This window comes from Phoenix dactylifera, chromosome 3 (genome assembly GCF_009389715.1).
Source record: "Phoenix dactylifera cultivar Barhee BC4 chromosome 3, palm_55x_up_171113_PBpolish2nd_filt_p, whole genome shotgun sequence".
Classification (NCBI taxonomy): Eukaryota; Viridiplantae; Streptophyta; class Magnoliopsida; order Arecales; family Arecaceae; genus Phoenix; species Phoenix dactylifera.
In genome coordinates this window covers 8,771,445-8,798,329 of record NC_052394.1, presented here as the reverse complement: position 1 = coordinate 8,798,329, position 26,885 = coordinate 8,771,445, and the positions used below count along the sequence as shown (strand labels likewise).

Sequence of the window (26,885 nt, the reverse complement as noted above, 5' to 3'; positions counted from 1 at the left end):
GCTTATAACAGCAATAAATTCTAAAGAACACAACATTTTTTCATCTAAACATTATTATCTAGAAATTGTAGTAAAAAATTAGAGGTATTAAAAACCTTGAAATATTGCAAATATCAGATAGTGATTGTTTCCATCACTATTCAGTGCCACTCTAACAATGATATATATTTATGCAGCATTCCTAATGCTTGGAGTATGATGCCATGCTCTGCATCAACAGCACAGAACAATGCAAACTGACCAATGTGTATGTCAGTCATAGATGAGTTAGATTTTCCTTTTCACCCAAACCAGATGACCAAATTATCTAACTTTGGAGAATGATGTTCACCTTAACCAGAGATGCAAGTAAATGCAGATTAATCTTACAAAATAACAAATACTCTAATAAGGTTAAGGCTGTCAAGTGTCTGTGGAAGAACGGTATCTCAAATTAGGCATCTCTTTCCCATTCGGTTCAAGATGATGAACCTATACAACATCCATGTACCAAAAAAACCCTCTATGAGATCTAGGTGTAAGTAGAAACATGACAGATTCTCGCATATAGGTGTGAGTCAATCACATCTACATCAAAACAGGTCAAAAAAGATGTTCAAAGCTGGGCAAAGGCAGTGTATTTAAGGATTAAAAGATCTTTTGTATAATTGCACATAATACGTAGAAGCAAATCATACAAATTTCATATACCTTCTCAGTGCCCTTTCTAAAGAGTCCTAGAAGCGGAGTTCTGCTCTAAAAGGATCTTCAACACATCGACCAGTGCCCGCAGCCTGTCCCATACATTCAAGCCATAAAGAGCTTCAACAAGTGATTCCTGAAACTCGAAGCCATTCTCCGCAACAGGGTACTAGTAAACAAGTAAAAAGTGCATTAGTAAAATAGACACCACACTTTATTTGGGGCAAGTTTTCTAATAGCAGACCTGGATGGGCTTCGGGATCTTTGTTTTAATGTACGGCCACCATTTGTCCTCAACTACTGACTTAACAAGACAGCAAGCTCGCAACCCTTCCACACCCGCAAATCTTCCAAAACCGCTGTGCTTTACACCACCAAAAGGCAAAGACTACATTGAAGAGGGAAAATAAGTAAGCAGCCAGTGGTGTTGACTGCTAGATATTCCTGAGTGTAATGGAGGGAAATTAAACTAGATTTTACAGCCATGTAAGATCATTAACTGGCCTAGAGCTACAGGTGAAGAACAATACGTCACTTCCATGTTAAAACTATGGAGAGAACACTTGCACAGGGGAAACCAAATATGATACCCTTACGCCTGTTCTAAGTCCAAATCATTTGCCATATTGATCAACCACTTGCCATTGGCACATTTATAGAGGAATTTTTGGTATGCAATGCATCAATAGTAACAGAGGACTGTCCAATAAGAATGAGCACTTCTGTTAAGGGCAAATATAGAAATTAAAAAATTTTATTTTATTTGCGAATTAGAAAATTTTATTTTTATGTAGACTCTAGGACTAGAATTTTGTGGATTCTAGAATTAGAATTTTATGAGGACTCTAGTATTTTAATTTTCTGCAGGCTGTCATTAGGGTTTTGAGCTGTCCATATAAATCCATTACTATATTAATTGATAATACAGCTTATATTATTGAGATTACATAATATTGAAAATTCGTCTTTTCTCTCTCCCTCTGCCTTCTTCTCTCTTCTACTTTTCCTCCTACTTCTTCTTCTCCCTCTGCCTTCTTCTCTCTTCTTCTACTTTTCCTCCTACTTCTTCTCCCTCTGCCCTACGTCATACAAAGCTTTTCAATGGAAACCATACAAAGAGTCTCATGGTTAAATCAGATGTCCAACAGATGAATTTTCTGGGGCCAACAGCACACATCTACATTAACAACCCAGGATTGCCACAGCTATAAACCAACAACCTACTGATTTGCATGAACAGTTCACGTGACTTGATAAAATAGATACAACGTAGACAGCAGAAAAAATATTTGGATTCCAAAAATCTGATGGAAGCTGAAATCCCTGTATCTAAGCAATGGCATATCCAGACTAACATTAAAGCAAGTGTAACCAATAATGCTACCTTCTGATAGCATGACATATTTCGAGTAAGAGTGGAAAAACAAAGTTTATAATGGGTTCTTATATCACAAAATCACTGAGTCTTAAAAGAAATATTTGAAATGAGGAACATCCTGCAGAATAACATACTTAAAATAAAATACCACGTATGTAACTTTAATTTGTTCTGTTTTGCACAATTTTTTTAACTTGTTGATAAACCACAACTTATACTACTAAACTTTGATAGCAGAAAGACAAGCGTAACCACATTGAATGGAGTAAAAGCATGCAAAAAAGCTAATTCTACAAAAAAAAAAAAAAAGCAATACATCAGAGGTAACACTTAACAGAAATAATTGGTGAATAAGGACCATATTGCTGAACCCAAATTGTAATGACAAGGCATAATTTATTAGAAGAAAATTTTACTGTGCTTAGTTATAGATGAATATAGCATTGTGAATGGATCACGAGATTCAGAATTGTATCTAGCCCAGGAAACAAGGCCAACATAACAGACTGCATCTTTCAGATACCTGGCACATATATGTTGATGCAAAATCATTGATTGCTGCAACTCCACAATGCAACTGGGAAGCTATTTCAATGGCACGCTTCTGGTTGCCAGAAAACACGGCACAACCAAGTCCGTATTTCGAGTCATTTGCAAGTTTAACAGCCTCTTCATCAGAACTGAATTTCATGATTGGGATGATTGGTCCAAAAGCCTACAGATCAATCAAATATGACTTTACGAAGAACATTGCATGGAAAAACTAATTTTTTAAAAGCTTTACAATTTCTCAGCTACCTCCTCTTGCATCAATTTCATGGAGTGATCAACATTCACCAGAACAGTTGGAGGAAAGAACTGATCAACTGCATCTTCTCCCAAATTGCCAAAGCTTCCCCTACAAACAATTTCCGCCCCTTTCTCCAGCGCATCATTCATCAGATTTTGAAGTTTTTCAGCATGCTCTTGCATACATATTGCGCCCATATCATATCTGCCAGCTAGTGGTGGACCCTACACAAACAAGATGGTCAATTAAGGATGAAATTCAATTTTATTTTAAATTCAACATTTCAATCAACAAACAAGCACAAGCTTAATTCAACCATCCGCAGATTTAATATGGTCTAGAAAATGTAGACACTGACTATATTACATGAAGAAGCATTGACTCGCAGGAATCTTATGTGCCTGTGGTGATGAAGACAGGTAAATCCAAGAAAATGATGAACAAATCCAATTTTCAAAACACAAAAAATGGTTAGCATCTTGTTATCGCAGGAGTAATGACATAAAGTTATTTAGTAGCAATTTTTGTCTTTCTAACTCATTATCTACGAGTACAAAGACCTGCAAAAAATGGAAAAACAAAAGAAAATAAAGATAATTCAAATTGAAGTTCACTGAAATCAAGATAACTAAATCAAGTAGCTGGAAACATTCTTCCAATCTCCTCATATCATTAACTTCTTCAGAAACCACTTCAGAAGCAAACCAACGTACAATATTTTTGTGGTAAACTACTGTTGCAGGAAGGCTGGTGTTATTAGAAAGTATGAATAGGGCATATACTGCCTGACAGTCATCTCTCTCAAGAATATTGTGAATAAATATATTGATGGCTTCAATTATTGACTTACATTTCACGTTAGTATAAGTGGTTTAATTTGCAGTCGGGCATCTTTAGAACATATGATGTAGAACAATTTAACATCAGCTAAGCTAGACGGATCCACTTACAACGGAAATGGATTTAACAAGTTTGACTATTTGAGCAACAAAAGTAGAATAGATGTCTTTGTGGACATAGAATCTTTCAGCACCAGCACAGTTTTGTCCGCTAGATTGGAGAGCACCTCTAGTTGCAACTTGCACCACCTACAAATGGAAAAAATATGTCAAGCAACAGATCAGTGGCACTCTTCAAAGGTTGCTTCACATAACAAAACATAATACAGATTTTATTTTAAAAGAGAAAATACAATAGAATACAGCCAATACAAATAGTACAATTTAACAAGAAGGAAACATCAATACATGAGGCACATCTACATCCTCGCACACAATAAATGCATCTTTTCCACCAAGCTCCAGGGTGACAGGTATCAAGGTCTCTGAAGCCTTTTGCATGATCTGTAATATATGAAAAAATAAATATGAAAATCCAGCAAATAAAGACATGAATAGGAAAAGTAAACAAATCAACAGTTCATAATCATGACCACTCAGGTGTTCCACAGCCCTTAGCCTATTGAGCCCAAACAACTCTGTGAGGGTTACATTAATGAGATTAACTTTTTCTTTTTTTAAAAAAAAACTACATTCTTTGCTGTTAAATATCTTATAACCCTTCTCTGAGGGATCGCGAAACATGAGATACGGCTAAAACTAGGTTTTTGTACCCTTGAAGCTCTTCCCCTCCTTTATCCAGCCCAGAACTACATAAATTAAGTGGTTCTGAAACTAAGAGGAAAAAGAAATGGAATCAAATACTTGTAAAGATGTAGTGAGATACCCTCAACTTAAACTCCACTGGTTTTCAATTAGCATAACATGCAAATGTTTGGCTACAGAAAACATATTTTCCACCTTCATAGAACTCTGAAGTCAGTTATTTTTGAGAACTGCAGCAGCATGATGAGAATGCCATTTCTTTATTATCAAAATTAATGATCACAAATGAACAAATTGAAACTGTGGGCATCAAAAGTAATTTTTAAGGAAGCTTTGGCTAACTCAATGGTTCAGAAGAACATCAGATAATTAAAAACCATTAACAACCAGGAAACTAGCCAGGACATCCTGTAGGCAATACCATCTTGCCCACTCCAGGTGATCCAACAAAAATGATTTTGTCAACTGAAGATACAAGAGCCTGTCCTGTTTCTGCAAATCTGCAAAGGAAAAGTAAAACTATATTATCAAACAATTTCCTAATAATTCAACTGCAGCACAAACTTGAATTCTGAAAGTCCATGTATACCCTGTTAATATATGAACCAAATTATCCGGCGCTCCTACAGCAGCAAGAGCTGCTTGAATGATTCGAAAATAAAAGCACCCAGACCAACTTGCATGCTCTGAAACCTATTAAAAGAATGCAATTCAATCGGATATGAGGTCATGAACAAAAATTACTAAGGAATGATACTTAGGGGTGATAAAACTCCAACTAGGAATATCATTAAACATATTTCTGCAGTGGAGAACATCCATGTTGGTGCTAGTAATGTTCCAGATTTGAATGCCTACTTTTTTGGAAATGCATTAATAAATGAAATTTACGATAAAGATATTTTAGATCGCCACTCCAGCATAGTCATGTAAATAGAGACAATAAAACTAGCAATGAATATGCCATCTGCATTTTAGTTTCTGCATGAGCAAGGACTGGATGATCTGAAAATATGCAATTCTGACCAACAATATCAGGTTTCTGGCTCAAATGTAAAACAGCAGTAATAGGCCTAGATATGTAGAACTAACCAAACAAATGAGAAACTGAAATTAAACACAAATTTGTCTATATCCAATACAAAGATCAATCAGAGCGCTGCAGGTAGAGTTTTTTTCACCCCTATCTCAATCTCATCAAAAGTAAGAAGAATTGTTGAGTGGACAAGGTCATCATCATCAGCAGGCAGCGAATCATGCAAAAGCCTGGCCAAACTGATCTCTTAATCTGAAAAAAAGGCCCAAACCAAGCCAATTTTCTCTGCTGTGCACATTATTAGCTATCCCCGGTTCAGCATGATGATAAATACTCTCAAATAAGTATCTCAGCAACTCCAGCACTGTAATAAAAAATATCTATTTAAATAGGTATATTTCCCACTAAAAAATTGGTACTAGACAATGTTCAATGTCACCAGTACCATGCCGAACGGCCCAGTTCGGGCGCACTGAGCCATACTGGAGGCTGATCGGGACAGTTCTAGCCTTCAAATCAAGAACTTGGTGAAGAGAGGGAGGGAGGGAGGGAGGGGCGGAGAGCGAGGAAGGCGAGGGGGGGGGTGAGGGCTTTCGAAGCCCTCTCTTCTCTGCGGTGCCAAAATAGGGGCAGAGACTGTTCTAAAATGAAATAGGGGCTTCGCCCCTTTATTTTTATTTTTTTGAATTTTTTTAAGTGAAGTTGTTTCATTTCAAAATAGGATCTCTGCCCCTATTCTGGCACTGCAGAGAAGAGAGGGCTTCGAAAGCCCTCTATCCCTCCTCCCTCCGCCTCTCTCGCTCTCCGCCGCACTCCCCCTCCCTTTCTCTCCCTCTCCCTCCCTCCATCTCTCTCTCTTTCTTTTCCCCTCTTTTCTATTCCCTCTCCCCCTCCCTCCGCCTCTCTTCCCATCCGTCACCCTCTCTCGCTCTCCCTCTTATCCTCCCTCTCACTCTTTCCTCTTTCTCCTTCTCCCTCTCCTCCTCCCTTGTCGGTTCCCACCAGAACCGCATGGCATGGTACCATACCATACCACCAGCCTACCAGCATGCGCGTCGGTTCCAATACTGCGGACCTTTATATTCACCTTTGGTGCTTGCTTCCTAAATTTAGAATTCATAGATAGGTTATTTTTTAACACATCTTCCAGCAAGATGGTCCGATATTAGAGATAAGCTGGTTTTGAATTTCCACATGCCACATACTCCTTCAAGAACAAATCAATCCGAGATCTTGCATAGAAAATTTTATTCATAAGTCCAGCAGCAGAATAATCGTTCAAAACAGATAAAAGTAGGCTAATATCCCAAGGTAAAGAATGCTTCCATCATAAGTGCATAATGAGAAATGAGATAATACCTAGGAATTTCCTTTATTATGCAGAAGTTTCATGAGAAACTAGCTTAAATCAGGGGCAGAAATAAATCCTAATTGACGTAAGATACCTTTATAACTGCAGCATTTCCTGAAAAGACTGCAGCTAGCATTGGGTTGAAAACATTGTGAAAGGGATAATTCCAGGAAACAATTGCCCCTATCACTCCTAGAGGATAAAATTCCACCTTTGCTCTCTTGTGTAACATCGATCTTCCAGAAGATCTGGACACCAGTGAAGTTTGAAACAAAACTTAAAATATTAAGATTCAAATACATTTACTTATTCCACTAATTCAAGAGCTCATTTTACTTCTTAGAATGGAGAAAACAACTATAATTATCTCGGCATCTGGAATACTATTTTCATGACCCTTGATGAATTGTATGCGACACTACATACATGAAACAAACAAAAGTGTGATGTGTGTGCACGTATGCAGATGTGGATACAAAACACAAGCAAATGTATTTTTTCCTTTCCTTCATTTGCCTGTATGTATATGTGTTCATGTCATTTTGTCGGTCTAGCATTTTTCAAGAAACCAAGCAGACACTAAGCAAATAGAAGCACAAACTCAAAGATGACCAATTGCATGAATATGTTTAATATATTATGCAATGTATGATCTTTCCTGTAGGTAGAATTGCAAGAAAATGTGCATTTACTTTGAATACAGGGGTTGATGGTCAATATCCAAAATCAAAGACGTGAAATAATGTTCATAAATAGATATGAACTGCCATCAGGAGTATTATATGGTTGTAACACTAAAAGTTCGGAAAATGGTTCTACTACTTGCATGGGAGATGGCATCTATAATATATAAATCTAGTACATCCCGATAAGTATCAGCGACGGATGCAGTCCTAGTGGTGGACAGGCAGAACTACTGTTAGCACTAGTGTATCTATATCAAATATATCATAGATATCCACAATAGTTAGCAGGACATAGTCATACCATTATCACACATACTGCCATCTTTTTTTCATTGTCCCAGAAAACATATATATGGTAGTAAAGAATGTATAATCTTTACTCCACCTGAAGGTTGGTACAATTGTAAAGAAATGTGCTAGTCCGATGTTAATTTTGAGACAACAAATATTTCTCCATTTGAATAAAACTGCAAGGACAAGTGAGTGCCTATGTGTTCTATGTTTATGTCTATACAAGTGCAGATTTATTCAATGCAAGCACCAAACTTAGGTTTCCTTCTAATGCAACAATAGCCTGTAACATGTAGGGACAAGGGCAGGTCGCCACCAGATCTAATCATAAATCAATTTATTTAGGAGTTCAGATTTACCTATATCCTTCCTTTTATTCCCTTTTCATTTGACCTTTGTCTTTTACCAGTTTATCTACTGCGAAGCATGGCGGACAATTTGAGGAGAAAGAAACAGCAGAATCCTAGAGATGCAGAAAATAAGGGAACCATCTTAGAAGACATAAAATGGATCGTGGTTTCATAGTCTTCTCAGCAGGAGATGGGGCATTTCTCAAGTAAGTTCACAACACATAGATAAGTATGCTTCCAGTCCCCTCCATGCAACCTTGTTAAAAAACAGAATGCAACTCACTCTTTAGTATTCTCTGAGCAAATCTTCATGATGCCAAAATGAAAGATTATATGGATTAGGCTGTCTTCATGTGGTCTCTAATCCCCAAGAATTTTAAAATATTGTGCTGGCTTTGAGCCTATAGCCACTTTTGAATAATTACTCAATATGGGGACATATGGCTTATAATTTAATTTCAAGCCAGCAATTTAGTGGAAAAGAAGAAAAATCGCAACTATGAAGTCACAGAAACAGGTTTTTTACTTAGTGCAAACCTCAATTCAATGATGTTAATTGTCATGTGAACTGATGTAAACAACGCATCAAATAGGTGGTAAGACTGGAAGCAGATAATTACCAACAAAACTTCTACATATGCATTTTTGAATTGGAACCAGATTTTACACTGAACCTGTATTCAGGCTTTAGCCACTTCTCACCCTCTGCTAGAAGCCAAGTGATCTTCTCACATGTTGTCATAATCTCTCCTAATGAAGCATCCACCATTGTTTTTCCCGTATCCCGAGAAGATATTCTATGTAACATAAACAAAAATCAAATTTCTGCATCTTTGATATAGATACCTTGGCATTGACATAAAAACACACACACACACACATACAGATAGATAGAGAACAAATAAAGGTTTTTAATGCATTAATTTGTAAATAAAGAAGGCATTCATAACCCAAATTGAATATCCAAGAAGGTTACGTTTATCAACAAGAGAACAGCTGACACAGAGATCCAAAGAATTATTTGAACACATGCGAATGGAAAGGTCTTCCTGCAGTCTCAATTATTTTGGGAAACAATCAAGGGTTGAAGCCCCTGAACATCTATAGTTCTATTTCAAGAAGAGACACTTGAGCTACACATTCAAAATCAAACCACGACAAGAAGAGTTCTAAATGTAATTATAGTCCTTACTCGCATATAAGCTCCTGATGCTCAATGATGTATTTCAGAAGGATTCGCAGAAACTGACGTCTTTGCTTAAAGCTACTCTGTGCCCATATCTTTTGTGCTTTTCTGGCTTGTGCCACATGCTCCTTAACCTATTCAAATGGATTTTAACCACACTTGGCACTTTTGAACAATAAAATTTGGAAAAAAAATTCAAAAATCAAGGAAAAGGGTGACTGCAAAGACAAAAGAAATAATATTTTAAGGAAACAGATAAAGAACTAAGATATGATATTCATGAGATACAGAGGAAGATATTAGCTTATGTAGATGTCAATGACTATTTTGGTTGCAACATTAGGCTCGTCCATTTTTGCATCTGAATAACCAGCTACATATAGGATGATTATCACATATCCATATTATATATGTTATTGGCATCACCATATCAGGCCAATAGACATTTCCTAAACACTTTCAATTAAAAACATATACAGTTGTCCAAAACATGAGATTTACTAAAAGAACCAAAAAAAAAAAATGCCAGCAAAAGATAGAGCTAGTAATGAAAGTTTTAGCTAATGTGGCTGGAAAAAAAGTGATAACCATCACAATGCAACACCAGTTTGGTGGGTTGTACCTATGCTGAAGATAATACTGCATGACTAATGTTCAGCTCTTAATTAATTTACTGATGTGTCTCCACTGAAGACAACCTTGATTATCATCAAATCCAAACATGCTTTCTCTGATGGAGAATAAACAGAAATGACAAGCCTAATCCCATCTTATATGTCAGGCATTATTAAAGTAAAAGGTCTTAATAACATTGCTGCACAACTGCACAAGAAACAAACAATACAGCAATCATTAATTCCCTTTTTCCATATATCCCCCAACAAGGGAAACATGTTCCAAGTCACCCTAATGTAACTAGATGAGCGTAAGAAGGGCAACTTCGTATAGACATCAAGAATCTTCTCTTCCTATGTATCCTCCTGCAACACTTATATAATGTCTCTTGCCCCTTTATCAGTTACCCTACCATGGCAATGAAACATTCGATAAGAATAGTTACAAATAATCTGTGCCGTAGTGTTGCTTTTTGATTAATAAAAAATCATGAAATTGATGAACTGATTGGGCACCTAAAAGAAAAAATGGAAACAGCAAAAACCCAAATACATGGCCCATAAAAAGTGGAATACTCATAGTTGAAGAAGGTAATGGTGCCCTCCATTTTATTCTCAATTGAAAACTGTTACAAGATAAAACAGAATATATTTCTAAATGAGAAATCAAGAAAAAAATATTAGGATTTTTCTTTAAAAAAAAGGGGTTGGGTCCAGTCCAAGCAATGTATGGGCAGCTTTTCTGTTAAATCCATCTACGAGTTTAAATGAGGATTAGATCTGTTCTACAGTTGATTTTCTTGTGACAGAAATTTTGCAAAGTTATTCTGATTCTCTTTCCAAACGTCCATCAAAACTACAAGCATAACTTAGAAAGTAAAGCTCATTAAATCAAGTTATGAATATCAAGAGATGAAAAAAATCACTATCAACAACCTCATCAGGTGTCAGTGCCGGAAAATACCCCAGGTACATCATCGTTGCTGGCTCATAGCACTGAACCTTGTCAGTCTGCGCCATTTTTCCCTTTCGTGGTATCTACAACAGGTCAAACAAACAAATTCAAAAAAATAGACATTCAGGTAACCCATTTTGATGCATTAACACTTCCAAATAGAGACTCAATACAACCAAGAACATTCAGAAGAAATGAACATTAGGAGACCAAAAACATTAAATTTGCATCAAACAATAAATTCACATACTGAGCAACTGCTAAATTCCAGTAATATCAAAGCGACCAAAATCCTAAAGATGCAAAAGGTATCAACCCCGGTCAACAACAATCTTATACTCCCGATCATAAATTTCCGGCAAGGAACCAGCTAACAGCCACATTGTCACTTTTACTAGTTTAATCTCGTTTCCTCCTTTGGTGAGAGCTCAACTCAGTTCAGATCCTCATCTCTTTGTTATCCGATGTTTCTATTTCCGTCAAAGAGCACAGAATCTTCGAAACTACAAGAAATGCTATAAGATCATCCGAATCAACCAAACAGAACGCGATCAAAACAAGAAACCCTAGAAACAACACAATCAAGCAGCACCAGGGGCTACTCACATAAATGTAGCTGTTCTCCTTGGTCTGGCTCCCATCTTCCAACACTGCCACGAATTCGAGCTCATTAACCCTCAAAAATTCCCCAAGAGGACCAAGAAATCAACAAAAAGACACAAAAAGAGCAGAGCAGCGACAAGATCAGTTTCGGAGTACCATCGTAGGCGTCGACTTCGATGGATGGGACGTTGGGGGGGATAAGCATGAGCAAGAACCGGCAGACCGCGAAGGCGATCCCGAGGACGAGTAATGGCCACCAGAACGCCATTGCCGTAGCTCGGATGAGACCAACGGAGCTCTGGAATCCGGCTAGAAGGTTTTACGGGAAAAAAAAAAACTAGGGTTTGGATTTTGGGTTGCCGGGAAATCGAGGCAAGGATATTAAAAAGAGGAGGGTTAGAAAAGCGCCTATATGCGTTGTTATCTTCCTTTGTTCCAGTCTTTTTCTAGTCCCTGCTCTGAAAGCTACTCTCCAAGAGAGGAGGGTTAGAAAGGAGTGGAAGCAGTGGCAGAAATGGTAAACTGGAGAGACATATGAGCAATTTCGATCACCTACCAAGGTTTTTGTTTTTTTCCCATATACTTCAGTAGCAGTAGACCGTAAGAGTGAGCAGAAACCAAAGAAGCGAAAAGTATTTATATTTTCTTTTCTTTAAATCTTTTGTCGTAGAAACGAGCCAATAGTAGATTTTTTTTGTTGAATTACTGCAGTACCCCTCGGGCCTGCGGGCTGACCCGTTGGCGGTCAGAGCGCAGCAAAGACAGCCCGACGCCGGCAGATTGCAGGCAGATTTCTAGCCTAGGACTTGCGGCAGGTGGCAAATTTTATATATATATATATATTTAGAATGGCAGCACGCACCAAGAAATAAGCTATTTAAAATTAAAATAATTAAAATATTTTTAATTTAATAAAAATATTTGTCAAAAAAATAATTTATAATATATATATAGTGAATTTGAGAGGATATATATATAATTTTAGATATTTATAAGGATACGCATATAAAAAATATAACATCAAAGCTAGACGTGTGATAAGAATAATTTATAAAAATATATATGCGAATAGTGAATTTATAAGAATGTACATATTTATAAAAATATACACATAAAAATTATAAAAAATATATAATTTTATTTAATTAAATTTTATCCTGCACATCCCCTTATCTCATTGTTTTGCTTTTTTTGCCACGTCAGATTAATACAGCACTATTTTCGGTGTATTTTGGGTACTAAACCCTTTCTTGCTCTGCTGGTACTGTCTCAGTCAAAATTCAGTCTCATTCAAAAGTAGGAACAAAAATTCATATTAATAAAAACAAACGTAAAAAAAAGATACGCCCATTTAGGTCCTGTTTGGGGGAGCTTTTGGAGGGCCAGAAAGCACTTTCTGACCCTCCAAAAGTACTTTTAGATGAAAAACTTTGTTTGGTAAATTTTTCAAAAAGCTGTTTCAGCTTTTGCGGGAAGCTGAAAACAGTTTTTGGGAGGAAGCTCCAATTTGAAGCTTTTGGGAGGAAGCTGTTTCAGCTTTTTCGGAAAGCTGTATTTTTGACAAAAATGTCCATATTAAAATAACATAATTTTATAGTTTGTCCCTTTATAAACCTAAAAATCTGCTGGAGCCAAGAACCCTAACCATCAGACTCCCTTCCGTAAGAAAAGGTATTTTTCTTTTCAATTTTTGTATGCATTTCTTGAACCACATTTTAGAAGAAAAAAAATTTTAATCCTTTTCCACACCTTCCAAAATCAATCTATTGTTTTTTTTTTTTATCATCAACCTCGTGGCCCACGCTGAGGTCCTCCTCGAGCGTGGACCACGAAGAAGAGCCCCTGGACCGTGAAAAATTATTTTATGAAAAATTATGAAAAATTATTTTATACTAATAATTACAATAGTTTATACCTTTATTTTTGTATTATACTATAAATATAATATCATATTATATTATATCATAATACATTAATATGTTATGTTAAATAATTTAATATTATGTTATATTATGAAAAATTATTTTATACTAATAATCATAATCTTTTATACCTTTATTTATGTATTATACTATAAATATAATATCATATTATATTATATCATAATACATTAATATGTTATGTTAAATAATTTAATATTACGTTACATTATGAAAAATTAATTTATACTAATAATTATAATATTTTATACCTGTATTATTGTATTATACTATAAAAATTATATTATATTACATTACATTATAATACATTAATATGTTATTTGAAATAATTTAATATTATGTTATATTATGAAAAATTAATTTATAATAATAATTATAATATTTTATACCTTTATTATTGTATTATACTATAAATATTATATTATATTACATTACATTATAATACATTAATATGTTATTTTAAATAATTTAATATTATGTTATATTATGAGAAATTAATTTATACTAATAATTATAATATTTTATACCTTTATTATTGTATTATACTATAAAAATTATATTATATTACATTACATTATAATACATTAATATGTTATTTGAAATAATTTAATATTATGTTATATTATGAAAAATTAATTTATAATAATAATTATAATATTTTATACCTTTATTATTGTATTATACTATAAATATTATATTATATTACATTACATTATAATACATTAATATGTTATTTTAAATAATTTAATATTATGTTATATTATGAGAAATTAATTTATACTAATAATTATAATATTTTATACTTTTATTATTGTATTATACTATAAATATAATATATATTATATTATATCATAATACATTAATATGTTATGTTAAATAATTTAATATTATGCTATATTTCTAAATATTAATTTACTCTAATAATTATATTACTATTATGCTATATTAACATAATATTATTTTATATTACAATAATATTATACTATATCGTATATTTATGTATTAATTTATGTTATGTTTTATTATGTTCTGTTGTATAATACTATGCAATGTCCTTTATGGTAATTTTGTCATACAAAAGTACTTTCTCAGTTTGTTTACCAAACACAAAACAAAGTACCACAACACTTTACGAATGTAGTTACCAAATAGCAAACAGTTTTTTATAACAGCTCTACTTCAGACAGCTCTACTTCCAACAGCTCTACTGCCAGCAGCTCCCCCAAACAGGACCTTAATCACATACTTCAAAACATAGCCACAGAAAAAGGGGAAAAAACAATATTTTTAATTTTTATAGGGATAAACTCCACAGCTACCTGGGTGTATGAAAAATTGAAATATACAACCGACAATCTACCAAACAACCTCTGTCAATCTCAAGCCATCAATCCAAGACCTTGCCTTCTTCCCATAGCAGCACCTGATTCTTATATCGCCATATTGGCTCTCGAGTTTTTAACGGCCAGAAATATTGTTCTCTGACTCTCGAGCCTCAGCGGCCTTCATGAAGATCTTCCGAGAACACTGCTGTTCTGGAGATGTTGTCATTGTCAAAAAGGCTTAGACCTGAGAAAGGTCCAGAAGAGAACATGGAGGAAGTGCCATCGGACTCGTAGGTCGTCGAAGACTGCCTGATATTGGGGCGGGCAGATGGAGTTGGCATGGTATCCTGATACTCTGTGACACGCTGCACCATTTTAAGGGACTGAACCACTTCACCCATTGTAGGCCTCTGGTCCGCCTCAGGTGCAACACAGGCTGCTGCAATTGTGCACACTCGCACGAAGTCATCCTTTGGATACTTACCTGCAAGCCTTGGATCCGCAAGCTCTTCTAACCTATCCTTGTCTCGAAGAATTGGCCGAGCCTGCAGGTTATAGGACCAAGTAAACTGGCTGTCCTTATCCAGTCAAAGTAACTAAATAAGCGGAATGAAGTAATACAATCGCATATTGTTTGGCATTATAAGATGATGATAACAGAAAATCAGATGTGAAACTATGCAAAAAGAAAACTCAACAGGGAACATTCAAGCAAATGAAAAACTTGATGCATGTGTGCACCTTCCCTTTGCGTTTAACTTAATATGCATCCTCCTGGGTGCCCATGCATCATTTTATTCCAGTGCATGCCTTAAACCAATGTCCAAGAGTGCAATTCTGGATTTATGTATTGGCATGTAAAGATAGAGATAGATAACTCTGATCTTAGAAATGATCAAGATAGTTAATGGGTATAATTTTTGAAATATTAAAAAAGAGAGGAAATATAGGTCTCACCCAAGTTACGAGGTTTTCCTGGCCAGATGGTTGCGACATATCTACAGGCTTCCTCCCTGTCAGCAGTTCAAGTAGAACTACTCCATAACTGTATACATCGCTCTTTACCAAAAGATGTCCTGTCATGGCATATTCTGGTGCTACATACCTGAAAAACCACAAGGTGAAGTTTGGCAACACCAGTAACAGGGTACAAGAAAAGAAACCAATTTAAAAGAAAGGAAACAAATTTAAAAGAAAAGAAACAGACAACTAACCCAAATGTTCCCATCACACGAGTTGAAAGATAATTTGTCCGACCTTCAGGTGCCTGTTTGGCAAGACCAAAATCAGAGACCTTGGCATGAAAATTGTTCTCAAGCAATATATTCGATGCTTTGAAATCTCTGTGGATCACACAGGGTTGGGAGTCCTCATGAAGGTAGGCTAACCCTCTAGCAGCATCAAGAGCAATTTTCATTCTAGTGTCCCAATCCAAAGGGCAGCTAGCTCCCAAGGGACCTGAAGAGAATGCAGTCCATGTCAGCATCATATTAGAACTTTTATTGGCCCCCAATGAAAAGGTCAAATGGGACCTCATCAGCATATGGAATTTCCAGGGTTGGCCATAAGTAAATACCATGAAGCCAGGACTCCAAGCTTCCATTTGGAACAAGTTCATAACAGAGAAGATTCTGCGACGAGTCCCGGCTGCTGTAGTAACCAACTAGTTTCACAAGATTTCGGTGATGCAGCCTGCTCAGCATCTCCACCTCAACCAAGAATTCTTTATCTCCCTGGTGTCCTCCAGTGCTAAGCTTTTTGATGGCAACAGCAGTGCCATCACTTAAAGCACCCTTGAAGACACGGCCGAATCCACCCTCTCCAAGCACACTTGCAGGCTCAAAGTTATTCGTTGCTTCTTTGAGCTCTTCATATGTGAGGAATCGTGTGCTGGTGGGATGTGGAAGAGACCCTTCTAAAGAAACAGCGTCTGCAGTTCTTGGCCTCGCTGCGTAATTATGATGCAGTGAAAGCATTAGTCAGTGGATAAAAATCATGTCAAAGCATGAGAAAAATCAGAATCCAGTTACTGACTAGGTTCATTAGTAATTGTAAAAGGAGGGTTCCTTGGAGTCTTACTAAAAGCACAAGGGTCGGATGCTAAAATAAATGGCTACCATTATCCCTTTTTCCATATGACAGCATACCATTCTCTGTTAATAAGTGTCCAACAGATTGCATTACATTAGGGTGTGTTGTTACTTTGAACCGATCACAATCACGATACTCCATATATTGCATCACAGCATACTCTGTTAGTCCATAACCATCTGAGATGTTGCTTCTTTGTCACGACTCCTTAAAAATCTTTCCTCCATCCTTCTAGTTATCCTGGGTTATTCCTCTATTGACACACCAAACCGAAGAAGTATGTTCATTTTCCCATAGTAGCCCATTAATTATTATAAGGCATAGGTGGAAGGAGAAAATACTTCACAACTGATGCTTTTTCCCTCAAACTGAAATGAGAGCACTATCAGGTGACTTGATTTGACACTAGCCTCCTAATGTGGGCCATGTGTTGGATTCCTGTGAGGTGAGTCCAAACTCCAAAGGATATCCAAACACCTTAAGGCATGATATTAGCAATGGATTTTGACATGATAGTCCCTTATTTCAGGTTTAATCCCAACTAATCCCTTTGTTTATAATAAAAACATCTAGCCTTGCAATTTCAGAATAGTGGATGAAATAGCCCCACGTATCCATTAAATTGATCACACTGGCAGCTTTTTTCTTCAAATGACCATAGCATGCTTAATGATTTTTCTACCTTGGGATGTTTGTATTTTTTCTCATTCACCTTCCTCTCTTTGGACCATCTGCTCCACTCATTCCCCTTCTTGCTGCCAGCCAACCAAAAGGTTGTAAACCTCTATCATCTGACTCAAGGATCAGCTGCTCCTTTGCCATTAAAGTGAAAAGATTTGTTTGAGGTGAACTTTTAATACAAAGTAACATGCTTCGATCCCAATATGGTATCCATCCATCATCCAAACTAATTGAACTTCTTGAGAAAGCAATTTATATGAGCTGGTGGGATGTTCTATTCTATTATGAGCATTTTGTTGTAAGAGCACCTGATGTTGTGCGGTTAGATCCCTGGTTTGCTGCATGCTCATGAAGAGGAAATATTGGCATAGAAAACAACGCAAATTAGGCCACTCTTGGGAAGGTCTAAGGCTCTATCAAGAGAACCAAGACACACATGTGAAGGTATTTATTCAATGAACGAATACAGAAATGGAACTCCTTGACCTTAGAATCCTTTGAAGAAGACTTTTATGTTAGGGAGATCCCTTCCTACTACTTAAAAAGCAAGGTTCGCCGTACCGGTACCGAACTCCGTACCGGTGCCGCACTAGTATAGGCGTACTGAGTGTCGGTACGGTACCGTACGCTCGATACCGACCGTACCGACATTGGTGTACCGATACCGGTACCCATCGGTATGGGTACGGTACGCTCGGTACCGACCGGTACAGCGAACCTTGTATAAAAAGTGAATCTTACACAATACTTTTTTTCTTAGAAAAATAAGTTCTCTCACATCTCCACCATCATTCCCATCTTATTCTTTCTCAACTCTGACTGAGCTAGATCCTCAATAAGGATTTCACAACCAGGATTCCCGCATCAAATCTAACCCATGTTGCTAATTCTTTTACTCTTTCTTCATAAGACTATACAAGATTCCCCAGTAAGAGTTGGAGCAGAACATGCCTGTGCCTTGTTTGAGATCATGAAGTTTATTTGCTTGTGGGCTGGTGAAGATGCAATCTAACTCCACTAGCATGATTGGACAGGATGAGGGTGTGAAAATTAGGTTGGGTAGATTGGAAGTGGGCTTTATTAGGTGATCCGGTTGAAGAATGTATGCCCTTAAAAGGGTGTAAAGTCATTTGATAAACTTAATGGTGTGAAACATGGTTTGCTGAACCCAACCGAACCAGACCAGCCGATTACCGGCATGTTCCTTATGTCGATTTGAAATAAAGGGAGAGGGAGAAGGAGAGAGAAGAAAAGATAGATAGGGAGGGAGGAAGGAAGGGAGAGGGAGGGCTCGAAAGCCCCCCCTATTTCGTCTCAAAACAAGAGGAGCTTTTTATTATTTGCCAATTTTGTATTGAAGTTGGCAAATAATTTGCCGACTTCGCTATAGTGAAGTTGCAAACAATTTGCCAACTTTAGTTCAAAAAAATCAAAAAAAAAATAATAGTTAACTCCGGCATAGTACGATATAAATCCGTACTGCACTGTGCCAGTCGCCAACCGGTATGGGTCCTAATATTGGTTGGAAGAACCTTGGACTATAAGTTGTTTGGTGGATGGAGAAGACTACTTGGTCCATTTCGCTAACACAGGAGTCCTATTTGTATTTATTGTAGAAAAAGGGGCTAACATGGGATTAGACCAAAAACAAAGGATCATTATGTCAAATTCCCAAGGAGCAATACATAGTGCAATCAACAAATGTTTCAAAATCATGATCAGATATGGAAGCAATATAGTGGGCACAATTATGAATACTTGGGGCCTATGAGGTGCTCGTATAGTAAGACTCAAATAGACACATGGGTATATATACATACATGAAGAGTGAGCGAGCGAGCGAGAGAGAGAGAGAGAGAAAGGAGGGAGGGAGGGAATACTTCATAGGATTTGGCAACCCATGATCCCTTGAAACTGGTAAGAAGCATTCAACTATGATGTGATGAATGAGGAAAAGTGTGAAGATTTAGTTTGCTGAAGCTTAATGAGAAAACGAAGTTCTAAGGAGATTTTGTACTGTTATGTGGGTCCAAGGCTTGTGTTGATTAAGGCAGCGCCGCCAACTTAAGACAAGAGTTACAAAAATGAAAATGTTGAGATGTACGCGGTGAAACCATACAAGAACTCATTAGAAATATTTATACTGAGAAAGCTTATGAGTTGCATTCGTATATAATACAGTGATGGCTAGCTAACTTCAAGGTACAGGCATGTGTGTTAAAGACAGCAGGAGGTTCACACAAGAGCATAGTTTTATTCTGGGCGGTACTAGCTATCAAGCACATGCAAAGCACATTAGAGGGAAGAGAGAAGAGGTGATCGAATTCAATCTGTTTAGCAGTCGAATCAAAGAGTCCAGACTATATGGGAGTCCAATTAGAGAAAAAGATGGAGTCCAATTTGTCTAGGAATTTTATCAAGGAGGCCTGATTTGAATGGAGGAGAGAGAATGTTATGGTAGTTAAACATGGGCGAAGTTAGTGGGATAATGAACATATTTTTAAGATAAATGGGAGGGATATTCTCAGTACGAAAAGTGACAGACAAGAGTCACGAAGGAATATTTCCTGATTCCAAAACTGTCTTTTTTATATATAGTATAGATAAAGAGATGAGAAAATGATCAAAAAAGAGAGAAGGGAAAGAAATTGTGACAGAATATATGTAAAACTTGCCTAAACAAGGAAGCAACCCTTGATAGAAGTTGGCTACAAATTCATGTATTATGGACCATCATGTTCAAGGGTTGGCACAATATGCATACTGTAAGTTTCATGCTTGGAAAGATGATGGCATTGTCAATATATAGTCAAGTGTGCATGAATACATGAAGCAAGCATGACATTCTTGTATTACCTATTATTGTTTGTTTTTTGGTGGGAGGTAGATATGTTTGGAACACTCAATCCAGAATTCCAAAAATTCAATGCGTCATCTTAAGTCAAACTACTTATGCTGTTTCTGATGAATATAGTCTAACTTGCATATCGCATTGTTTAACAAATTCTAACAGAAAACAAACAGAGATGTGGAACAACAATAAGCTACCCTAGTTCACACTGATTCTTTTTGAAAGGCAATTCTGATATTAAATTCTTTATGTGAAATGTGTAATATATTAAGAGGAGGGAAACACTGTAATTGCATATTAACCTGTAAGATAATCCATCAACATAAATTCACTGTAATTGCATATTAACCTGTATGATAATGAATTACAGTGAAACACTATGATACAGGCTGATACAGATAAATACTAACTGCTACATGGTACATACCCATGCATCATGCCAGTAACCTTGCAGCATAGTATATATTGTGTGGCCAGGTGTGATGTGTACTAACTTAAATATGTGTGTGTAAGCACAAACATGCAAGTTTTTCCCATCAAACTTTTTGGCACAAGTTCCTGATCATTTTTTGTTCAAAAATTTCAAGTTTGTAATCTTAGATTGCTGATATTGTAAGAGTCCTCTTCATGGTACGCCGTACCGGCCCGAATCGGGCAATATAGGACGTACATACCATATCGGTTTGGTACCGGTACGCAGTACAGATGGCGTACCGACACTCGGTACACCAAAAAAATTCTGTATCGTACCGTACCGACACTGTCTAGTATGGCATCGGTATGGGATCCGGTACCGAGACGGCGAACCTTGGTCCTCTTTTTTTCTTTTGTCTCTTAAAGTAAAAAAGTATTGTTCAATATCATAAATGTCAAGTCCTAAAAACATCAAAGGAAATGCACAAGGACCATTGATCAATGCCTTCCTGCAGCATCACTAGTTATATAAAGCCTCGGCCAAAGTTTATGAGGCATAAATTTATGCAAAAAGTGGAAAAATCTATAGGTAATAGAGATACATTTTGACAAACAACTGGAACTTGGAACACAAAATTGACCTGCTGATGCTTCATAACTATATGAAAAAAGATGAAATAGCTATAGGTGATAGAGAGGTTTAAACAACAAACTGAAGCCTGCTTTAAACAACATAACTAAAACTTGAAGCGCATACCTGTTTCTTTGACTGGTATCCTTTTCCTCCCTTTGCCAGACATGCATGAACAGATTATAAGCACACTTATGAAAACAATGATCACAACACCAACACATATTCCAATCACTATAATTAGACTTGAATGTTTCTCATCTCCAGTATCACTATTTGGCCTAGGCCAATAGGACCTTGCAGGTGGTGAAGCACCAGGTGACACAGTCAGTGCTGGAGCTGGAAAATACAAGTGATAGAGAAGCAACCATTTTAGTAAAAAGTTGGTTATTATTAGTAACACTGATAATATAACAAACACAAGTAACCACCAGAAAGCCAATCCTAGACTTTGAACAGGAAAAAACAGGCAGGGTGGATGGAGATAAGCATAGAAAACATCTACCAAGGTAATAAAGATTCATTTCATATAGTCTGATCATGCCCAGTGTTATCTAGTAACCATAGTTCTGCCTCTAATAAATCATTTCTGAAGACTGAAATTATTTTAATCCACTATAGGGGATTAAAAGCAGACAGAACCCTAATATACCCTAAGTTGGATTTGTAATGTACAGCGCTAGTCTAGCTTCGTTTAATCCCCTTGAACCTAACAAAGCTACCTACCATAATTTTTTTTTTTTTTTTTTTGCATGTAGCTTGTTTTAACCACTAAAGAGAGTAAATGTACACAAGAAAACCAACTTTTGCCTCTTTCAAATTAGAAATAACATAGATATGTGAAGAATGACAGGCTTGAGCTTATATTCTTGCATGTTTTCTTATATATGTTCATAAATAAGCAAGATAAAATTGATTATAGGTTGATTTTCATAACGTTAAATAAAGAGAATTCTCAGATCTATTGATTACCAAAATATATAGAAAAACATCAATTTGGTGTGCTCTGAGCTCAAATCATTAAATATCCTTTTTGTGCATTCCAACAATTTACCTGCTTCCAAGCTAAAATTATTTCTTAACCTGAGTTTTGACATTTGAATAGACTTCTTTTAGCAATAGTGTGATATGGTTGGGAAAATGTTCAAGGGAGAAAAAAAAACTAACCTACAATACCTGAGTTGATGTTTTTCTCTTATATTTAATAACAGGAATGTGACAACACAACCATAAGGATATCATGAGAAAAATGACAAAAAGATTACAACAACCTTTTTCTAAGTTAACAATGGATTGATTCAGGGATAATATTGTACAAAAAAGTGCGGCATAATTGCCCGCAGGATACATTTGTGTTTTTACAATAGATTAGATTCGAGTAAATCAACTTATATTAAGGCATATAACTTATAGTGGGGTTCATACGGTTTATTATGTTCAAAATTTATACTTTCTGATGATTTTCTTGTTTGCCACTAAATTTCTGTTTTCTTCTTATTCGTAATATACTTGTTTGAACAAAAATATATCTGTTATGTAGTTGCATATTTTGTTAAGACTTAGAGAAAATGAAGTACATGTAGCAAGAAAATGATGTCAAAAAGTGCGGTTAATCATCAATCAGATTCTAAAATAAGTTCATATCTGGCTGCAAGTAGACAAACTCAAATAATGACCATGATTTTGCCCCAAATAACTCATATCATGAGTTAAATATTTTCCAACACAATGACATGAAGCGAATGTAAAACAAGATTACCAGGAGAAGGAGCAAGTGGCCTGAACCAAGTTAAATTAAGAAGCTTGTAGTTTCCAACCAGTGCAGGGCTAATACGAACCCTATGCAAGGCAAGCGAAGAATTCATTGCATCAACTTCATCCTTGGAGAAACTTATCCCAGTAAGTGGGGCTATATTCATTGTGATATTTAGCCCCGATGCACCAACAACATAGAAGTTATCAGTCTCAAATTGAGTAGCTTGCAAATTGAGCTGCAACGCCAGTTCTTCAAGAAATTCATTACTCCAATTTGAACTCAGAGAAACATTCAGGAGAAACAACTCAACTTTTACTGGGTACACACAATGACAATCTCGGGTACCTCGTCTTTGCACCCTGTTCGGTCCACAACATCCTGCTCCAACAAAAAAGACCATTACACATGCTTAAAGTTAAGGTAAACAAACCCAAAGCTAAAAGATTGGTATTTGAACAGCATTACTCGTGGATGAGAAGTAACCAGGATGATTAAATGAGATTCAATAGTTAAATATCTGACTCGTACCAAAACTTATCAACCACCCAATCAGCCAGCAGTGACCAGGAAACCTCCCCCAAAACCAATATGTATTTCAGGGTTAAAAAAAACATACAATAAGGAGTAGTGTTATTAAATACAAAATTTGTTTCAAAAATAGCAATCTGCAGCAAAAACATGACCTAATATAAACTTTTATTGGAAGTGAATTCACTAAATTTTATAACAAATTGGAAGAGGGGTTGGAAATATAAATATATGATGCAGCCTTGGTGAATCCAAAAATATTTTTTTCAGAAACATGAAAATAAGGATATATCAAATTCTTCTATAAATATGTTTCACATTTCATTTCCATGTTTGCTATATGTTTGTTATATTAATCACCTACAATCAATCATTTCCACTGTGAAGATGCTAAAGTGATCTGTACTTAGATATAAGGTCGTGCATATGGCTTACAAGTTACAACAGAGAGAGAAGTAGTATTACTGCAAGACTTAAAAAAAAAAATCAGGAGATCACTCATCTTATAGTCTTAAAGCTTTAACTGCCTAAACATCAATCTTAGTAATTGACGAAATAGTATTCGGCAAGAATGGAAATCGCTAGAGCTTTCAGAATAGAATGTTAGACTAATATCAACTCATTGTGATTTCAACTTACCAGAGTGAGAAGATGGAGGTTCTGCCGGACCAGAAGGAACTGAGCTAGAACTGGAATGTCCAGGAGCAGAATCCCCAACAGGTGAAGGTACAAGGGCCAATCCCAGTGCAGGATGCTCGTTGTGTTGCACTGAAGGATCTGATAGGCATGATGAATTCAATAAGGGGTGATCCTTAGTTGTTAGTGAGCCATGATCTGGAGGAGGAGCCGAGGCCAGCACTGGTGAGGGAAAAAATTGTGATGAAGAATGCTTCCTGTGTCTTTTATCAACCATAGGAAGACTTGCTGGCAAAGAGATTTCGAGCTTGGCGGGTGCAATCCTGGAATGAACTGGATTCCATCCACCTAACGGAGAAGCAGCTGGAGCTACCACTGTTACTTCTTTTTTATGGCTGCTCAGTTTTGCCTCAGCAATGAGTTCCAAATACAATACAATCAACAAGTAATTCAGCACTGAAATTCTTGAGAGGCTTTTCAGCAACCCTGTAATTTCACAATTAACGACAATATTTAACAGCAATCAGTATAATGAGAACAAAGGAAAAGCCAATCTCTCAACAAGAAATCTACTACTTGTTTATTGTGTGATATGAAACCGTGCAGCACAGAATGAATTGGACAAAGGAAAACCTAATCTCTCTCTTATCCTTCATAGCTAGAAGCAGAGCTAAGTGTCACCTTTCTTTGGTCGGAACCAAAAGGAAAGGAAAACTTCAATAGCCTACCTAAATCTATGAAACAATATGTCTAGAACTTTTAATAATTTTCTCTTCCGTGACCAACCAGGAGATGTGGCAGTTGGGCTTGGAACCACTTGTGTTAAATTCTGTCCTTAAAAGTGATATCGGAAACAGTGAAATTTTTGAGTAAGTTATTGAGAATTTCCATATACTATCAGTTCAAACACAACTCAGAGAGATGGCATTGCAAGGCACACCCCCAATCAGCAAGAACAGAGCTCACCTAGGGGTTAAATCTCCACAAAGACTGCTTCTTTCTGATCTCTCAAAGAAAGAACAAAGCCCTAAGCAAGAAATATAAGTTAAATCCCGAAACCCTAGCTCAAGAAACTGGATTAATTCATCAAGAACCGCCAGTGTTCGCATTCAAAGATTTGCAACACTCTAAAAAAGGAAATTTTGATCAAGAAAACAGCCGAGATCAAATCAAATCTTTCCGCGAAAGAAGCTTGAACAGTACCTCTACACCGATAAATCCGGAACACACCCCCGAAACTCCTCATTCCCGATCCCGTCCGAGGACGAACGACACGGATCCACCGAGCCTGGAGAGATCGATTTGGCGAAGGGCGGGAGAGGGCATGGGGTGCGGTGCAGCTCCTAAGGAGGCTAGGAGCGGGGGCGAGCGATGTCGGCGAGCGGGGAGGGGTCGAGAGGAGGCGAGATCACGCGAAGCAGAGCTCGAAACAGTGGATTCGGCGATGCGGAACGCGATGATCCGAGAGGAAACAGAGATCTCCAGTCCATGGGAGCGAATTTTGAAGCGGAAATGGTGAGCGTTTTGGAGCCTTTGGCCTCGAGCTCCGTCGCTTTTTGCGCCTGCGCTTTTCTTTTAGCTCTCTCTGTTTTTTATCTTTTTTTTCCTTTTTTTTATTGATTTGGGTCGGCAAAACTAACGGGCGAAAGAATAGATCCTATAGAGTGGAAAGGGAAAGGTAGTGGTCGATACCAACCGTTCCTAATCTTTCTTTTATCTCTCATTAATTATTACCTTACCACATAGAATGGACTGTGATTAAGCAGCATCCATGTTTGATGTTGCCAGGGAAAAGTTTTTGTCTAAAAGTCCACCAAGTATATACTCTTTTAAATCAAATGAGTTGAATACTTAGTGATTATGATATGCAAAAATTAAATAGTCATAAAATTTACTAACAGCTCGCGTAGGACATCTAATTATATCTCTGATTTGGACAGTTTTCTGTAACAGTATCATGGCCAAGTATGGATCTAGTCGAAAACGACTAATTTTTTTGATGCCCTCTGAACCACTTGTGTGTCTCCAATCCACTACATTGATAAAGGTACATTCTACTCTATCGGACATCCATGTGCATTTTAGACAAGCCTCTTCTCAAGCTTTTGCATCCCTAGCCATATCATGCTTCTTCCTTCTCCCCTTCCTCTATCAGATGCGGATGAAAGAGCTGCTTAGGACATTCATTCATTTCTTTCTTCCCCGTCGACATTTGACAGCCTCTAACATGTTCAAAGTTTTTTTAGAAATCTTTTGTTGAGAGACTAACACGTGCCCTACCCTCAATTCACCAACTTTAAGTACCTATTGGGGTAGCAATATAAGTTATTTGACGAATTAAATCCTTTTGACACCAATTCTAAGAGAAAGACTAGAGATTTGGAAAGAAGAAACTCACCCATCCAAGTGCTCCTGATTATAACATATTTAGAGAAATTATAGATTTGTTTGAAAAGGTGATTTAACGTGGCCCTACTTTCAATATGATTTGGTTAATCTTATAGATA

The 26,885-nt window shown here is 36.7% G+C and overlaps 2 protein-coding genes across 4 annotated transcripts; both read right to left on the bottom strand.

The window, feature by feature from the left end:
- Positions 1–566: 566 nt before the first annotated feature.
- On the bottom strand, positions 567–12,059 carry LOC103700984 (aldehyde dehydrogenase 22A1-like). Of its 3 annotated transcripts, none has more exons than XM_039124531.1 (15): positions 11,682–12,059; positions 11,529–11,572; positions 11,173–11,437; positions 10,904–11,005; positions 9,360–9,487; positions 8,842–8,964; positions 6,935–7,088; positions 5,043–5,146; positions 4,875–4,953; positions 4,097–4,192; positions 3,800–3,937; positions 2,858–3,073; positions 2,583–2,774; positions 926–1,069; positions 567–850 (listed from the first exon to the last, which is right to left on the bottom strand). In XM_039124531.1, exons 3-15 carry the CDS (start codon positions 11,269–11,271, stop codon positions 707–709), a joined length of 1,719 nt encoding a protein of 572 aa, XP_038980459.1. In that variant the 5' UTR covers positions 11,272–11,437; positions 11,529–11,572; positions 11,682–12,059; the 3' UTR covers positions 567–706. The 3 variants fall into 3 exon arrangements, with proteins under 3 accessions (XP_038980459.1, XP_038980460.1, XP_008781122.2); XM_039124532.1 differs by having other exon boundaries at positions 11,173–11,425; positions 11,682–11,735; XM_008782900.4 differs by lacking the exon at positions 11,173–11,437 and having other exon boundaries at positions 11,682–12,058.
- A 2,669-nt stretch (positions 12,060–14,728) lies between these two features.
- Positions 14,729–25,983, bottom strand: LOC103700983 (proline-rich receptor-like protein kinase PERK15). Its single transcript, XM_008782899.4, has 8 exons — positions 25,582–25,983; positions 24,382–24,864; positions 23,218–23,592; positions 21,585–21,797; positions 16,367–16,738; positions 16,005–16,248; positions 15,748–15,895; positions 14,729–15,335 (listed from the first exon to the last, which is right to left on the bottom strand). Exons 1-8 carry the CDS (start codon positions 25,622–25,624, stop codon positions 14,961–14,963), a joined length of 2,253 nt encoding a protein of 750 aa, XP_008781121.2. The 5' UTR covers positions 25,625–25,983; the 3' UTR covers positions 14,729–14,960.
- Positions 25,984–26,885: the final 902 nt, after the last annotated feature.

Excerpts from the sequence above, each read along its gene's own strand:
- LOC103700983 (XM_008782899.4), bottom strand. The coding sequence starts at position 25,624 with ATGAGGAGTTTCGGGGGTGTGTTCCGGATTTATCGGTGTAGAG. Across the intron at positions 24,865-25,581 it reads CCGGATTTATCGGTGTAGAG|GGTTGCTGAAAAGCCTCTCA; the intron begins GTACTGTTCAAG and ends GTGAAATTACAG. Across the intron at positions 15,336-15,747 it reads AGGAAAACCTCGTAACTTGG|GCTCGGCCAATTCTTCGAGA; the intron begins GTGAGACCTATA and ends TATAACCTGCAG.
- LOC103700984 (XM_008782900.4), bottom strand. The coding sequence starts at position 11,793 with ATGGCGTTCTGGTGGCCATTACTCGTCCTCGGGATCGCCTTCGCGGTC. Across the intron at positions 4,954-5,042 it reads TTGGTTCATATATTAACAGG|ATTTGCAGAAACAGGACAGG; the intron begins GTATACATGGAC and ends TTTCCTTTGCAG. Across the intron at positions 2,775-2,857 it reads TGAAATTGATGCAAGAGGAG|GCTTTTGGACCAATCATCCC; the intron begins GTAGCTGAGAAA and ends ATTGATCTGTAG.